A 15,135-nucleotide genomic window follows, 5' to 3' on the forward strand; every position below is an offset into this window, starting at 1 on the left:
AACAAGAAGGCATCGATCGGGTTCGAGCGTCGGCACATACACTTTTAATTTGATACGGAAGCAACCAGTGTGTATTTCTTTCTAATGTTTCCTTTTCTTTTTCTTTATTTCGTGGATTTGAGTTTATCTTTTTTCTTTCCTCATCATGTGTTGTTATGACGATGACCCGAATCGGCTTTGTCCTTTGTATTTTGTCTTTCTTTCATCTTCCCGCCGTCAGTACCTTCAGCCGTAGTTACTGAGCTTGAAGCGGAATGACCTTGGTCGCGGCGGTTAAATCATATGGAAGTTTCTTTTCTTTATTTTCTTTCGAGTTGATGTTGTGTATTCTCCTGTCTTCCCTAACAGATTGGATTGACGAACGAGAGGATCGGACATGACATACATACATGTGTTGTCTGTCCATTTGCCACTTACTTGGAGTGGCCTTCTTGATCCTGTTTACATGTCTTTCCTATCAATTGTTACTGTCTCTGTCTACTTTCCTACGGAGTGATGGATCGACGGAGGACTCGAGATACGATATCATGTTTTTGCTGGCGTTCGACGGAATCAGGAATCAACGGATGGAATGAATGAATCAAACGAAACGAAACGAAACGGAATGAATTATGAAAGAGGATGGCTCGGTTACAGTGGACATGCCACGTTTTGTATCTAACTGAATTGATGACGAGTTTCCCTCCCTTTCTTCCTTGTCGTAATCGTAGAGTTGAAGTCGACGTGGGAAAGTATCACAGCAGTGGAGTCAGGTAAAGAGAAATGTAGCACATATCCAACCGCAGTCAACCTCCATTGATAGCCCAAAGGCACCGTACTACATACATACAGATTGCATTGGCCAATCTTTTCTTTCCTTTCTGGATGTAGCACAGGTGGAGGCTGTACTATCTACACCCAGGTACATACCTACTCCGTATGTACGTCGAAGTAGGGATGTAGTACAGCATCCATCACCATAGTATGTAGTATTATAGCAGTACCTTAGTAAGTACCGTAGTAGTAGTGTAGTAGTAGTAGTAAAACCGGTAGACTAAAGTAAGAAACCTAAACTAATGAACAAAGAAAGAAAAATGCACGTATCATCACCCCCGAACTCAAGTGTCATCGCCGGATTGGGGCAAGCCGCGCTCTTCACCTTAACTTATTTCATCTGACTTTCTTTCTTCTTCTTTCTTCTTTTACTTTTGCTTGAGGGGTGGGAGATATCTTCCCTATCCATAGTACTCATATCTTAGTACGGGTACTTCCTACGTACTACTTCTATCCATTGGGTGGGAATGATGGAAATGATACCAAGATAGAGAAAGACAAAGAACAACCCTCAAGAAAGAAACCACTCCTCTCCTCCTTAGTACCTACTGCCTACTAACCTATCTTATACTAACCTATCCTACACGATCCCACCCTCAATCAATACCCACGGACGAAGGGTGGGTCGGATAAATGAATCCAGTAGTCAAACCTAATCCTCAACCTTCGCCTTCAAGACTTTCCTCAAACAAAGAATCCCAGATCCCCACATACATCCATCTTCGTTCTACTTCTATACTTCTCATTGGACTTGCTATTATTTCTACTTTTTTATATTATAAACTTCGTCTAACTCTTCCACGTTGAAAGAAGTGAAACCTACTTGTAAACTAAGTTATGTTCAACCGAACCACTGACTGTCTCTACCTCCACCTCCAGACCTAGATCGGTAGATACATATGATTGGTGATAAGTAGAAGTTAAAGTAAAGTAGTACTGTACTGTGTCTGGTATATCCAACTACACAAAGAAAAAAAAATCGAACAGCTAGGTACAATGAAAGAAAAGAAGAAGGAAAAAGTAATATCCGCCCCCGCTAGTCTTCCTGGTAGGAAATCTTGCGCATCTCTCCTAGACGCTGGCGAGCTCGGCCGAGATTGTTCTCCAGTTGGAGGATTTCGACCTGTGGATATTGTGTTAATTGGGACGTTTAACGAAGGCTTGGGGAACGCTTTGCTCGGGCGATAGTGGAAAGTAGTGTCGTCACAGCAAAGAGAGCAAAAAAAAAAAGGGGAAAGGAAAGGAAAAAGAATGAACTAACCTGCTGCTCCATCTCTCGCACCTTAAACTCATGCGAGCTAAGCTTACCGTAATCCTCCCTCTCGCCCTCGTCTTGGTTCCGCTCCTTGATAATCTCCTGCACCTGTCTGACCAAAGATCGACACGCCTTGCCGACGGCCTTGCTGGCCGTCTCGAGCCGGTCCTGCGTCTTGCTCATGAACGTCGCCTTGACGCGACTGGCTGCCACCAGCTGCGCCGTGCTGGCCGCGACGTCGTTACTCGCCACGATGAGCTGCTCCGGCGAGTTGCGGCCGGAGATGACCCCGTCGGCTGTCTCGATCAGCGTGTTGGTCGAGTTGGCCACTGCCTTGGCGGCGGAGATCAGGCCTTCTGTCCAGCGGTTGTTCTTCTTGTAGAAGGCTGTCTTGGAGGAGCTGCCGCGTCCTTCGCGCACGATCTCTTGCTGGGAGACTGTTGCCGCTTTGATGAGCTCGGCGATTGCGGTCGTCACCGCGATGGCTGCTTCCAGGATCGAGTCGTTGATCCGCAGCTCGTAGGTCGAGTACCCGTCGCGCGGCTTCGACCTGAGCTTGGCCAGTCGCTGTGCTGCCGCGTCGATCGCGTCCGCTGCCTTGTTCAGCTCGTTGTCGACCAGGTCGCCGAGGTCGCCGCTCGTGCTGAGCTTCGAGTTCTTGGGCGCGAACGCGTCCACCAGCTTCGACAGCGCCTGCAGGTCGCGTTGCACCTCCAGGTTGTTGTTGATCACCACGTCCGTCTTCTGCAGTGCCTCCAGGCCCTCCAGTCGGAATGACTGCAGACCGCGGAAGAACCGCACCGTCGCCTGCGCCGACTTGCGCGCCGAGGTCGTCAGCTGGTCCGAGTTCTTCTCGTCGTTGGCGAACCGCGTCAGACCCTTGGTGTTGCTCAGCACGTCGGCCACGGACCCGGAGAATACGGAGACCGTGCGGATGATCTCCGCGTGCGGGCTGCTGGGACCGTCCGCGATGAAGTTGTTGAACGCCGTCGAGAACTCCGTTGCTGACGCGGACGCCTTCTCGATCTGCGAGAGCACGTACGGCGCCGACGCGTTCTGGTTTCCGGCCTGCATGTTCGAGTCCAGCTCGTACAGCGCGTCATCAACCCGCTGCACACCCGTCTGGAGCACCGAATCGATGATATCGTTGATCTTGGCAACGGTACCGTGCAGCACGGTGTCGATCTGCGAATCTAAAGCGGTATCCACATCGCCTTGGTTCTATATGAAGTTAGCATCGTAATCTACTTGAAGAGTAAACCTCGTAGACATACCATCTTAAGTTCCTCCAACTCCATCAACGCCTGCTCCATGCCGGACTTGTACACTTCAATCTCCTCGTCCTTCTCGCGGAGAGCGAGTTCCTGGTCCCCGGAAGACTCTTGAGTGCGCGTCGAGGCGTCCTCCAACGCACGGGTTTTCATCTACACAGTCAGCACGCATTTAGAGGAGAATGAACGAGGAGGGAAATACCCGCAAAGACTCTTCCAAGTCAGCCATCTCCCGGTTATACTTAGACAGCATAGCCGAGATCTCCGTGCCCTTGGAGCGTTCGGCATTCTCAGCCCGCTCGAGAGCAAACCGCAGCTCGCGCTTCACCTTCTCCAGCTCCTCCTTGTTGGATCCGGTCAAACGGTCGCGATCGTGCAGGGCGCGGTCGCGCTCGCGGATCATATCGGCCAGCTCCAGGTTCTTGGTCTTGAGCTCGCGCTCCAGCTTCTCGCGGCGCTCGATGGCCTCCTGCGCCGACGCGGCCTTCAGCTTGAGGCTCTTGGTGGTCTGCAGCAGGTCGAGGTGCTCCTGGCGGAGCTGCGAGTAGAGCTTGGCGAGCGCTTCGTACTTGGTCCGCCAGGTGTTGACCTGCTCTTGCAGCGAGCGGATCTGGTCGTCCCGCGAGGCGTTCTGCTGGTTCAGGTTCGTGGTCAAATGGTTCATCTGCTCTTCCAGGTCCTTGACCCGGCGGTCGTACTGCTGGAGCATCAGCTGGTCCCGCTCGTACTGCGCCCGGGCGTTCAGGTTCTCCTGCTCCAGCTCGGCCAAGCGACCCTGGGTGTGGGTCTGGTACTGATCGCGTATGAGCTGCTCGTGCGCCAGTCGCGCCTGTTCGGCCTGCTGGCGTTGTTGTTCTTCAAAGTCCACTTGCGCCTGTTGGTTCGCCAGCATCTGCTGGCGCTGCTGTTCCTCCCACTGCTGCTGCAGGCGCTGCTGCTCCGCCTCGAATTCCTCCTGTTGACGCTTGGCTTCGGTGGTCCAGAAGTCCTGGATCGGCTCGGGCTCGGCAGTGGTCAACTTGGGCGGCGGGGACGGTTCCTCGATCTCCCGGGCGGGACGCCGTGGGAGGGCCGGGCGTTCGTCGTCATCGGAGAGCAGGTTGGGCGGATCTTGGGGCAGTTTGGGGATCGTAATAAGACTGGTCAGGTAGCGCAGGTTGGAGCACTCGTAGTAGAAGCGCACGAGTCGATAATGTTGGGCGTCGTATCGGCCGCGCAGGGGCTCCAGGGCCTCGTCATCACCAGTCGCTGATTTGTGAGCATCCAACTATGACGGGGGGGTGGCTTATAGAGAACATACTCGTGTGCATCGCGCGCAACATGCTGGTAATGAATTTATAGATCCCGTAGCTCTCCTGCACCAAAGGCACCAGCGAGGAGATCCGACACTCGTTGTTGTTTCCCGACTGGAAATGCGAGAAGATCAACTTCTGGAACCCATCGATCTGATCCTGCAGGGTCATCAGATCGGAGATCGTCTCGTAACTGTCTCGGTCAGCCAGTACCCCACAACATCTGCCAAATCCCGCTTACCCTTCATTCGGATCGTTGGTCGTCTTCAAGCTGATGTACTCCTCGTACTCAAACAGCCCTGTCGCAGTCAGCCCAGCGTCCTCCCTCAGGCGGACACCTCCAAGCCATCCATCCACATACCATTGAACTCGGGGTGGTTCCGATGGAACGCCAATTTCGACTCGAGGAAGTACACATATTCGCGAATCAAAGGTCCATAGCCTACACGTCAATCAGCATCCACAACGACCCAGAACCCCCTCAGAGGGAACCCGCGCATACCTCGAATACCATCGCCACCAACACCGCGCATCAAGCTATCAATCCAATTGACATGCTGCTGAGCCTCCCGGACAACAATCGGATGGCCCTCCTGCAGAACCTTATGGATGGTGATAAGCGCCTTGTACGTCTGGACCTCGTCGGCGAGCACCGGTTGGCTATCGGAATCGGAACGAGAGGGTCAGTCTGGAAACGAGCGCGACCGGAGGGGAGGAGGATAATCGGGGACGACATCACATACACCTTCATACCCGCCCAGAAGGCGGCGGAGGACTTGTGGTCCCAGGTATAGACGATACAGCTCCGGACATGTTTTCCTAGACAGGGCTATCAATACCGCTTCTTCAATGCGCCTGTCAAGGCACGAGACCGGGACACTCTTCACGTACGTTTCGGGGCGGTTTCCTCTGCAATTGAAACAATTATTGTCAGTTCCAACTATGCATTCCCCCAACAATCACCAAACCCATTGTCAAACCCAGAAAACATACCAATACTAGTAGCCTTGCGAATATTAATCGCCAGATCGGCCTCCGTCCTACCAAGTTCAAACCCAAGCAGTCAGTCAAAAAGACACACCCCGCACGCCGCATAAGCCCAACACATACCGACTCATCTTGACAGCTGGCAGCGGATCTCAATCCTCGACAGCAGAGTTCCGTAGGTGGTGAGTAAATCAGGGGGTGGAAAATAGGAACAGGGGGTAACGAAAGAAGTGCGACGGAAAGCCGGTGGGCCCGAAGGCGGGAAACCTGGAGTAGCAAGACGTGTGGCCAGACCACGGGAATGAGGGGAACGAAGGATATGAGATAACGATTCTCGAGGAGAATCAGACAGGACGACGACTCCAATCAATCAATCAATCCGTCGAGACTGGAGAGGAGGGGGCAGAAAGGAGGGGAGAGAAAAGAGAGAGAGAGAGAAGAGAGAAGCATGACGTCTCTGGGTGGGAAAGGCTGACGCTGTCTTGGCACGTGCGTCGTCACCTCCTGAGTCCATTGAGAGATTTATTGCAATTTAGGTAGCAACTTTTCTACCACATCTTCACTGTACGTCTTACGTAGACAGATGTAAATTGATTCAGTCAGATTACTCCCTACGTTGGTACAAACAAATATTGTAGTTCTCGCCCATTCGCACCGTGCAATGCCATATCCGAATCCAGCACGGGTATCTCATAGCTAGGCTTGTGGTAGGAAGTGACATCTCAAACGCCCGCTGGGGTAGAAAAGAAAAGAAATAATCGGGAGGCGAAAGTAAGTTGAAGAAAAGAAGGAAGATCAGACCACACGCTGCTCCGCACGAGCGGTCCCAAGATCAGACATCTATCTACCCACCCCTAGCCAGGAATGATCCCATCCGTCGCCGACAGAATCTCCATTCCATGCTTTTCCCGCTCGGCGCGAGCCTCCGTCGAGTCCGTTTCGGACCCGCTGGGGCTCTGGTCCCCCTCAGTCGGGGTATCGGGGGTACTCGACGCCGTCGTGCTCCGATCCGATTGCGACCGGGCGACTGGCGGCTGCACGGCGGGCGCAGGCAGACCCGCGTCATTGTCGTCGTCGTCAGGAGCCAGGTCCACCACTGGACTATTCGGATCCGAATCCGGCGGGGCCTCCACCACCAGCAGCTCCTCCTGTCGGTGCGACTCCCCGTCCGCGCGACCGTCGACTGGCTTGCGCCGGGGCAGTCCGTGGTGCTCCTCCGGCGGCCCGACCGGTTTGCGTCGCGGGACGGAGACCGCACTCGACCCGCGCCGGAAGCCAAACTTGGCGGGCGTGGGCAGGGGGGTGCCCGGCGGCGGCAGGGGATGCCCGCGGCCGATCGGTTCGTCGGGCGTCCCCGCGGGTCGCGATGGCTCCGTTCCGGGGCGGGACTCGCCCTTGCCAAACATGGTCAACCCCCATTTCTTGGCGGCGGACGTCGCGTTGCCGAGCGTGATGGAGGCCTGGGACCGATTGGTCTCCGGCGTGAGAGTCCGCGTCAGGGTCTCGAGCGTGGTGCGCCGTTTGGCCGTCCCGGTGCTGGCGAGCGAGGCGGTGGAACGGCTCGCCGGGCCCTGCAATGGGGTGGTGGCTCCCGCATCGCCAGGCCGGTCGTCGCGCGAGGCCGGTCGCGACGACGATCCAGCATCTTGGGGCCCGTGGTTGTGGTGGTCTGGCGCCCCTCCGCTCTCAATCGACTCGACGAAGGACGGATCGCGGCTCGGGGGCCGGCCGTTCGACGATGCTCCGGGGCCTTCCGCGGGGGACTCGGGCGGCGAACGGGCGGTGATCTCGATCATGGCGCTAGTAGCGCTCGGCCGCTCCTCGCTCGGGACATCCGACCCGGCCTTATCCCGCTGCCCATGGTCGGCCGTCAGCACGGGGCCCGCCGCGTTGGCAAAAGTCTGCGACCGGAGGGCCCGCGGGGGCGACCCTGGGAGGGAGTTTGGAGCGGCGGGCGACACGGCGCTCGTGGGGCCGCTGTCCGGCTCTGCCGCTGCGTCTGCAGAGCCCTTACGGGAGGGGGGCGACAGCGGCAGAGAATCCGACAGCGCGGGTGCACTCCGGGTCCGCTCGTCGTGGGCCTTGAGAACGTCGATCGACTCCGAGCCATGGCGGGTCGTGGTGCCCCCGGGGGTGGATGGTGCCCCGCCAGACTCGTCGGGGATGTCGTCGGCCGCGCCGTCGGGTTGGGGGATGTCGCGTTTCCAGATACCGCCGCGGAATCGCTGGGAGAGGGTGTCGAGGAAGGGGATGTCGTCCCAGAACGGCTGGACCAGGCTCTCGGCCACGACTTCGCGGATGCGACTCTCGATGTTCCGCAGGATGATGCCGTAGGTGATTTGCTTGGAGCTGACGATGGGTTCGATGTCCATGTCCATGTCGGGCATGGATTCGAAGGAGAGCCAGGCGCGGTTGCTGGGGGGCGGTTTGAAGCGGATCAGCAGGTGGCCTTCGAGCTTCTTCAGCACGACGGCCAAGACGATGTCGACCTCGCGGGCCTTGAAACGCTGGCCCAGGTCGATGCGCACGGTGGCCGCGATCTCAACGCGGAAGTTGCCGGCGTACTGCACGTCGGTCTCGACGCAGCAGTTCCCGTCGACGGTCAGGTCCTTGAGGCGCGGGTTGATGATGAAGGGGGCGCCCTCGCCCATGTCGATGCGCTGCAAGGCAATCTTGCTAACGAAGGTGGGTTTGTTGACGCGGGAAATCTTCTTGGTGATCTTCTGGCGGATGAACTCCTCCATCTCGGGGGTGCGGTACAGGGCCAGGAACAGGCGTCCCAGGACGGCGTTGATCCACCGGGTCTGCAGCTGCTCCTCGGACGAGTGCAGGCGCTGGACGAGCGTCACGATGTGCTTGACGTCGAACGGTTGCAGCTGGGGCGGAGCGTCAAGGGCATCCCACATCTTGGCCTGATTCTGAAGCATGGCGAAGTAAAAGTCCTCCTTCTCGGACAGATTCTCGGAGAAGAGGAAGAACGGCGGGGTGGGACCGCCCAGGTCCGCCAGGGACTCCAGCCGCCGCGACAGGCAAATGGCGTTTCGCTTCAACCACAGCTCGCCCTCGGGGATCTCGTTCTCTCCGCCGTGGATGGAGACATCGTGGTGGGCGAGAGAGATGACATAGCGCACCTCCACCTGGTTCGCGTCGTCGAACAGCATCAAATGGCCATGTCTAACATCACCGTCCAGGTCAGCGGCAGCAGATAGCCCCAGGAAACACCCCGTACTTACCGTAGAACGATATAGAACACATTGCGCGCCCGTTTCGGATTCTTAGCGTTCTTTGCGTGGTTCTTCCCCGGGTCGATAGTGGGGGACTGTTTCCGATCAAACAGACTACGATACATCGCCTGGTAGACGCTAGGACTCTCCGTAGCGATCACCTCGCCGGCGGGCGTCGTCCTCTCCGGAGGTTTGCCATTGACACCACCCGGGACATACTCCCGACAGACGGCAAAGTAACCGGCGGCGACATCGGTATCATGGGAGCGTTGGAACTTTTCGGCTAACTCATCGGTGCCGGACTTGAGACTGTACTGATCGTCGGTGGGACGGCTGAGGGGGCGCGCGGAGGGCGCATCGCGTGAGTTGCCCGCGGGGGACGAGGGGCCGGCCGGCGGGAGAGTGAGATAGAAGAAGAGGCAGACCAGCGACAGGACCAGTGGAACGAATGTGAGTCCGCCGAGGAGATAGACGAATAGAAAGCCACCGAAAGAACCCATTGGAGGAGCCGGACGATCAGAGACACCACAGCAACGACACCTCCATCCTTTGCGGATGAGGACACGGTTGGGGTCGAGTGGTGGTGGTGGGAAGAAACCACGTAACGGAAGCGCGGAACTAGTAGATTGATTTCTGATGTAGTGAGTGGAGTGTTGAATTGATCAGAGCAGCGGGACAGAGTAATACTGTCGAAAATCGACGTAAAGGAAAGGCGAGAAAAAGAGGGCTCGAGTAGAAAAAGGAAACGTGAAGGAAGAAGAAGAAGAGAAAAGGAGGAAGAAGAGTGAGAAGGGAGGAAGAAGATAAGAGGCGAAGCAAAGTAGCGGCTACTTCTGACAAGGTGAGGAGATCATACAGTCGATCGGTACCAGGTACATTGGCTGCAACCTGAGGAGGTCATGGTCACGTATTGAAAGCGCGATGACGGAATGCCTGAGGAACAACGATGGTCCGTTTATCTGTCCATATTATATTCTATTATATTATTATGCTTATCCTTTGTTGCTTATATATTCCTACCATCTCTGTTTCTTCTTCGATTCTTTATTGTCTTATATATTCAAGATTCTCGTTCTGTACAATCGAGTACGATCGATGATGACACCGGATCCACCGGTTCCCCAGGGTCACGCGACCCACGCAAGCCGAGGCTCAGGCGTAAAGGCACACAGGCACGCAGGCACAAAGGCACGAATTCAATAATATACAGTCTACACATCTATATAGAACCAACACAGAGAGAAACAGACAAACAGACAGACAAGAGAAGAGAGGTGATCGTATACAGTAGGGACACAAACCCAGCATGACGTCTCCAGAGAACCCCCCAAGACAATACACGAAACAAAAAGAAAGAAATCAATCAATCCAGTAGATATTCCAAACTATCCATATCGATCCCCCTACTTCCGTCGGTTCATCGTCTTCTCACACATCTGGATTAATGCCGCCTTGGCCTCGCTGTCGGGGAAGTGGGCGATCGCTGCCACTGCCTTGTCCGCGTACTCCTGCGCCAACGCGCGGGTCTTCTCCACGCCGTGGCTTCGATACACCAGTTCGCGGGCCTGATCCGTCAGTCAGTCTCTCTACATATTTCATGACGATAGAAGATCAAAAAAAAAAAAAGAAAAAAGAGAGAAAAGGAAACTTACCCGTGATACATCCCCTTCCTGGCTGAACTTCCGGCCCACCATGGGCCCCAATTCCGGGTTCTCCTTCCAAGCAAACAAGAGCGGAGCGGTCGCCAGTCCCAGCTCCAGATCCGCACCGGCGGGCTTACCCAGCTCGGCCTCGCTGATCGTGTAGTCGAGCATGTCGTCCACCAGCTGGAAGGCCAGTCCCAGGTTGCGGCCGTAGGCGTAAGCGGCCTCGATAACCTCCGGGCTGCTGTTGCCCAGCACGGCGGTGGCGCGGCACGACTTGCTGATCAGGCTGGCCGTCTTCAGGTAGGTCTTCTGGAGGTAGTAGGTGATGGTCTCCTCCGTGAAGACCGGGCGCTTCTCGTCCGCCTCGGTGTTCTTCAGCTGCATGAACTCGCCCTCCACCAGGTTCGCAATCACCGTGGCCAGCAGCTCCGTCACCTCGGGATCCCGCAGGCGCGCCAGGGCCACCGAGGCCCGCCCCAGCAAGAAGTCCCCGGCCAGCACGGCCATCTTGTTCCCGAACTGGACGTTGGCGGAGCTGGCCGACCGCCGCGTGATGGCGTTGTCGATCACGTCGTCGTGCAGGAGGGAGGCGGTGTGGATCAGTTCGGTGATCTCAGCCAGGCGCCGTTGGGCCGGCAGGATGTTCTCGTCCCCGATGAAGTCGTAGGGGGCCCCGTCGGCGGTGCGGGGGGCCGCGGTGAGAGGGTGGACGTCCGGATTGGCGTCCTGGAGGACCGCGGTCGACGTGATGGGATCGTTGACGGTCTCCGACGGCGCGCGAGGCGCGCGAGGGTGGTCGGAGGTCAACGCGGTGGCCTGGGACATCAGCAGCACCAGCAACGGACGCATATGCTTGCCCTCGCTGCGGGAGTAGTATTTGGCCACGCGATCCAGGGCCGGATGCCCCGAACCCAACAACTGCCGGATGTTCTTCGTCAGGAACTTGAGTTCCTTGCCCACGATCCGCAATGGATCCACCGAGATCCCCGCGGGAGCCTTGGGCAGTCCCTTGAAGATTGTCTGGGCGGCGGACACGGCGGCCCCAAACGGCGAAGCGTCTCTTCGGCGGGTCGGGTGGTATTTGCGCGCCTGCACCGGCGCCCGGTTCGAGAGGAGGTCATTGCGAAGACATTGCCAGCAGATGGTGGTCGTCGAGGGAGTTACGATTCGAGAGGAGAGGACCAGCGCAGAGGCCGGGGCGGTTCGAGCTTTCATGCTCGGTCGAGAGCAGAACAGGGACGGGGGAAGAGAGAGAGCTTTTTTTTTCCTTCTGTTGATATCCGTCTAATGGGCACTAAAAAATAAGGAATAAGGAATAAAAATTGACAAGCGAGCTGAAGCAACGAAAAGAACTCACGAACAAATCCCCAGGAACAGGCTCCACCGGAAGAGAGGTGTGGAGGAGAGAAAGTTGGAGTGGAAAAGAGACGGCGCAAATGACAACCGACGGAGACCAAAAGATTTCCATCGGCGGAGCTGCATTCGGGCCGGAACGGGAAGCGGGATCGATTCGCTCACTGCCCCGTCATTCTTCCATCCCTACCTGAGCATCCACTACTAAAATAGATTCATCTGTATCCAGAATTTATCCAATATACTCAATTAACCGAGAGAAAGAGAGAAGAAATTAAATGAGAATCTACGATGCCAGCCAAGACTTGGTCAATATTACAGATCCAGGCCCGCACGAATGCTTCCCCTTCTAAAAACCCAACACCGCTGGAGGACAAACGATGAGCAAACCCCGTCGGAAGAAATGATTCGAATAAGGGAGAGTATAGGAAACATCGAGGGATTTCGCAAGGGACCCCAAGCCCTGTTCAATTCCTGCCTCCCCCTTCCCCGTCAGACCGAAGATACACGCGCACCCGAACAATGACATTGCAGATCAGAACAAAGAAAGGTTGGAAAGCCCAGAGAGCCCCGTCCACCATCGGAGTCCCCGGATTAAAAATGTAATGGTGACGGATGAGGACGAGACGGCCCGAGTCCCCTTAGATGGCATCGAACTCGCCCCCGGCATCGTCATCGTCCATGTCTCCTTCCTGGATCTCCTTGGCCAACTCCCGCTCGCGTTCGCGGGCCTCCTGCGCACTCTTCAACTCGAGTCGGTGCTGATTCATCGGGAACCGCATCGCCTATGGCCGGTCAGTAAACGAGGAGGAAAGAAGGGTGGTGGGAAATAGAATGGGGGGCAGAAACAAACCTTGACACTCTCGTCATGCAGACTCAAGCACGCGCGAATCCGCTCGTGGAAGACCTCGCCGGGCTCCCGGGTAGCGTAGATGTCGCCCACTTCCTTGCTCTTCATGAACCCGCGCTCGTGGTCGAGCGACGCCTCGATGACGCCGTCCCGGATCGCCTTGGCGACGATGTATTCGGCCGACTCCTCGCTGTCCAGTCCCAGACGCAGGCAGATGTCCCGCAGGGAGATGCGCGAGTACGACAGGGACATCATGCGGATGCCGGTCTTGATCACGTTCTGCCGCAGGCGCAGGATGAGCGTGTAGGTGCCATCCTTGCGGAACGTCGGGCTGTGGGTGTTGACGATGCTGAGGAAGCCATCCAGGTCGCCGACGCTGACGGCCTGCACCAGGAGCAAGTAGGGGTGCAGGGCGCGCTCGAGGGCCGGCTGGCGGAAGATGGCACGGTCGGGGATGTCGCCCATCAGGAGCTCGACGACCACGAGCAGCTTGTGGGAGGCCTGGTAGAAGCCGCGGGCGCTGTGGCTGGAGGGAGACTTGCGCGTGGCCCCGATCAGGTGGCCGTGAGCTTCGGTGTACTGCAGCTGGATGGCCCGGATGCGACCGAGGTAGTACAGGTACCGGGCGATCTGGTTGTTGGAGGCCGAGGGCGGGAACCGGTTATGGGAGATGAGGAGGTCGGCCTGCGAGATGTGGGAGGTCGACAGGTAGTTGCGCAGCAGCAGGGTCATGACGGTCGCCTGGGTGTCGGCATCCTTGCGCAGCACGGCCGTCCGCAGGGCCGCCAGGAGCGGCTGGCGAATGGTGGTGACCGCGGCCGCGGGCGAGGGCGGCAGCGGGGCGATCTGCTCGAAGAAGAGGGAGTAGTAGAAGTACACGCGGGCGGCGAGGGAGTCGAGAGTGCGGCGGTTCATGGTCCGCAGCCGCTCGATCAGGGCGGTGGAGAACTGGGCGCCGCTCTGGATCTCCTTGCGGTCGTAGAGGTAGATCTGGACCAGGATGGACAGGTACGTATCGACCTCGGGCAGCACCTCCTTGGCGGCCGATCGGTTCTTGTCCGAATCGACCTCCATCTCGGAGTCCGCAGGGGCGGCACTCTCAAAGGCAGCCGGTTGGTTGATGGCCTCCAACAGGAACGATGCCGTCGAGCTTGACGGCGAGTACGTCTCGACGACCACCTGGGCGAGCACATCGGCGGTGATGTGCTTCCGCATGGACGATATCGACCGCAGAACACGCAGGGTAAATCGAGGGTCGAAATGGGTCACGGCACGGTCCAGCAATGTGAAGTTGGCCTTGATATCTAGATGGAATGGCGAGGGGAAGAACGCGTGGTTAGTAGGTCTCTCCGATCGGATCGAGCGATCCTCTATTTCCATCTATATCTATCTCTATCTCATAGAGATAGGTGTAGATATAGATAGATTCAGGTATAGTTAAAAAGAAAAGGAATCTCACCTTGGATGGCCTTGGTCTTCGGGTCGATCTGTTCAGGCGTCTGGTCATCCCCCTCGGCGCCGTCCATGGCCACATCACCATCCTGGTTCTGACCCTTGTCGCCAGATAACCTCGAACCCTTGGTTGGGGGCACTACAACAGTCATCTTCTCGTCACCTTGCCGATCCTTACTACTGGCGTTGGATGAGGATGTAGGCGCACCTGCCGTGTCCTCTCCCATGTCCACATCCTCCGAGCCATTCACGCCATTCTTCTTGGGGTCGGAGCCGTTGGTCTGCGGCTGATCCCGCTGTTCACCCATCTCGGTATTGGCGTTGGTGTTGGACGAAGCGGCCTTGGACGCCGATCTGGTCTTGCCGGCGGCGCCGCGGGCGGGCGCGACCTTGTCCTTGTTGGAGCTAGAGCTCTGGGAGGTCGAGCGGGTCTTATCACCGTTCGCGGAATCCGACTTGCTGTTCGATCTCAGCGAGCGCCTCTCGGCCGGCATCGTTTCTGATTAAGATTGTGATCAGCACCGTTTCACCATCAAGCTCACTGAGTGACTGGAGGGGAGGGGAAAAAAGGTTATTGTGGGAGAGAAAGAGATGTGTGTCTGAAAGGCTGAAGTTGCAACCACAGCGACCGAAAACAGAACCAAGGGGAGCCTGATGAGGAGTCCATACTAACCACAAGAAACAATTCAACAAACACAGAATCAACTCTAAAAGCGATGAAGAAAGGAAAGGATAGAATGGGTTCTGGTTCTGGTCGATGGGGTGAAAGAAGAAAGGATGCAGCAGGAAGCAAAGGGAAGAAAGGTGGTTGAAGTGATGTCAGGTCGGGTTAGGTTGATGGACGAGACGACGACGCTGAGAGCGCTGCTGAGTCAGACGGATGGTTGAGTCAGCCAACCCAACCTGTGGATTTCCTCGTTCGTTGATACTTCAGAGAGTACTGTCAAATTGATCGTATACAGAGTAGAACATACAGTAGAGATATGTATTGG

The 15,135-nt window shown here is 56.6% G+C and overlaps 3 protein-coding genes across 3 annotated transcripts; all 3 read right to left on the reverse strand.

Moving 5' to 3' along the window:
• Positions 1-1,687: 1,687 nt before the first annotated feature.
• Positions 1,688-6,090, reverse strand: BDW47DRAFT_103435 (putative cytoskeleton assembly control protein Sla2). The gene is made up of 12 exons (XM_024812078.1): positions 5,742-6,090; positions 5,625-5,671; positions 5,523-5,540; positions 5,375-5,450; positions 5,134-5,291; positions 4,993-5,073; positions 4,873-4,930; positions 4,640-4,824; positions 3,542-4,587; positions 3,343-3,492; positions 2,075-3,289; positions 1,688-1,936 (listed from the first exon to the last, which is right to left on the reverse strand). Exons 1-12 carry the CDS (start codon positions 5,747-5,749, stop codon positions 1,850-1,852), a joined length of 3,129 nt encoding a protein of 1,042 aa, XP_024673326.1. The 5' UTR covers positions 5,750-6,090; the 3' UTR covers positions 1,688-1,849.
• A 382-nt stretch (positions 6,091-6,472) lies between these two features.
• BDW47DRAFT_116659 (uncharacterized protein) lies at positions 6,473-8,779 on the reverse strand (the record flags this gene model as incomplete). Its single annotated transcript, XM_024814962.1, has 1 exon — positions 6,473-8,779. The coding sequence occupies one exon, from the start codon at positions 8,777-8,779 to the stop codon at positions 6,473-6,475; it is 2,307 nt and encodes a 768-aa protein (XP_024673327.1).
• Positions 8,780-10,245: 1,466 nt separating this feature from the next.
• On the reverse strand, positions 10,246-14,637 carry BDW47DRAFT_116660 (terpenoid synthase; the record flags this gene model as incomplete). Its single annotated transcript, XM_024814963.1, has 5 exons — positions 10,246-10,407; positions 10,495-11,704; positions 12,499-12,626; positions 12,695-13,995; positions 14,151-14,637. The coding sequence occupies 5 exons, from the start codon at positions 14,635-14,637 to the stop codon at positions 10,246-10,248; spliced, it is 3,288 nt and encodes a 1,095-aa protein (XP_024673328.1).
• Positions 14,638-15,135: the final 498 nt, after the last annotated feature.

Source organism: Aspergillus candidus (genome assembly GCF_002847045.1).
Source record: "Aspergillus candidus strain CBS 102.13 unplaced genomic scaffold BDW47scaffold_14, whole genome shotgun sequence".
NCBI classification, from domain to species: domain Eukaryota; kingdom Fungi; phylum Ascomycota; class Eurotiomycetes; order Eurotiales; family Aspergillaceae; genus Aspergillus; species Aspergillus candidus.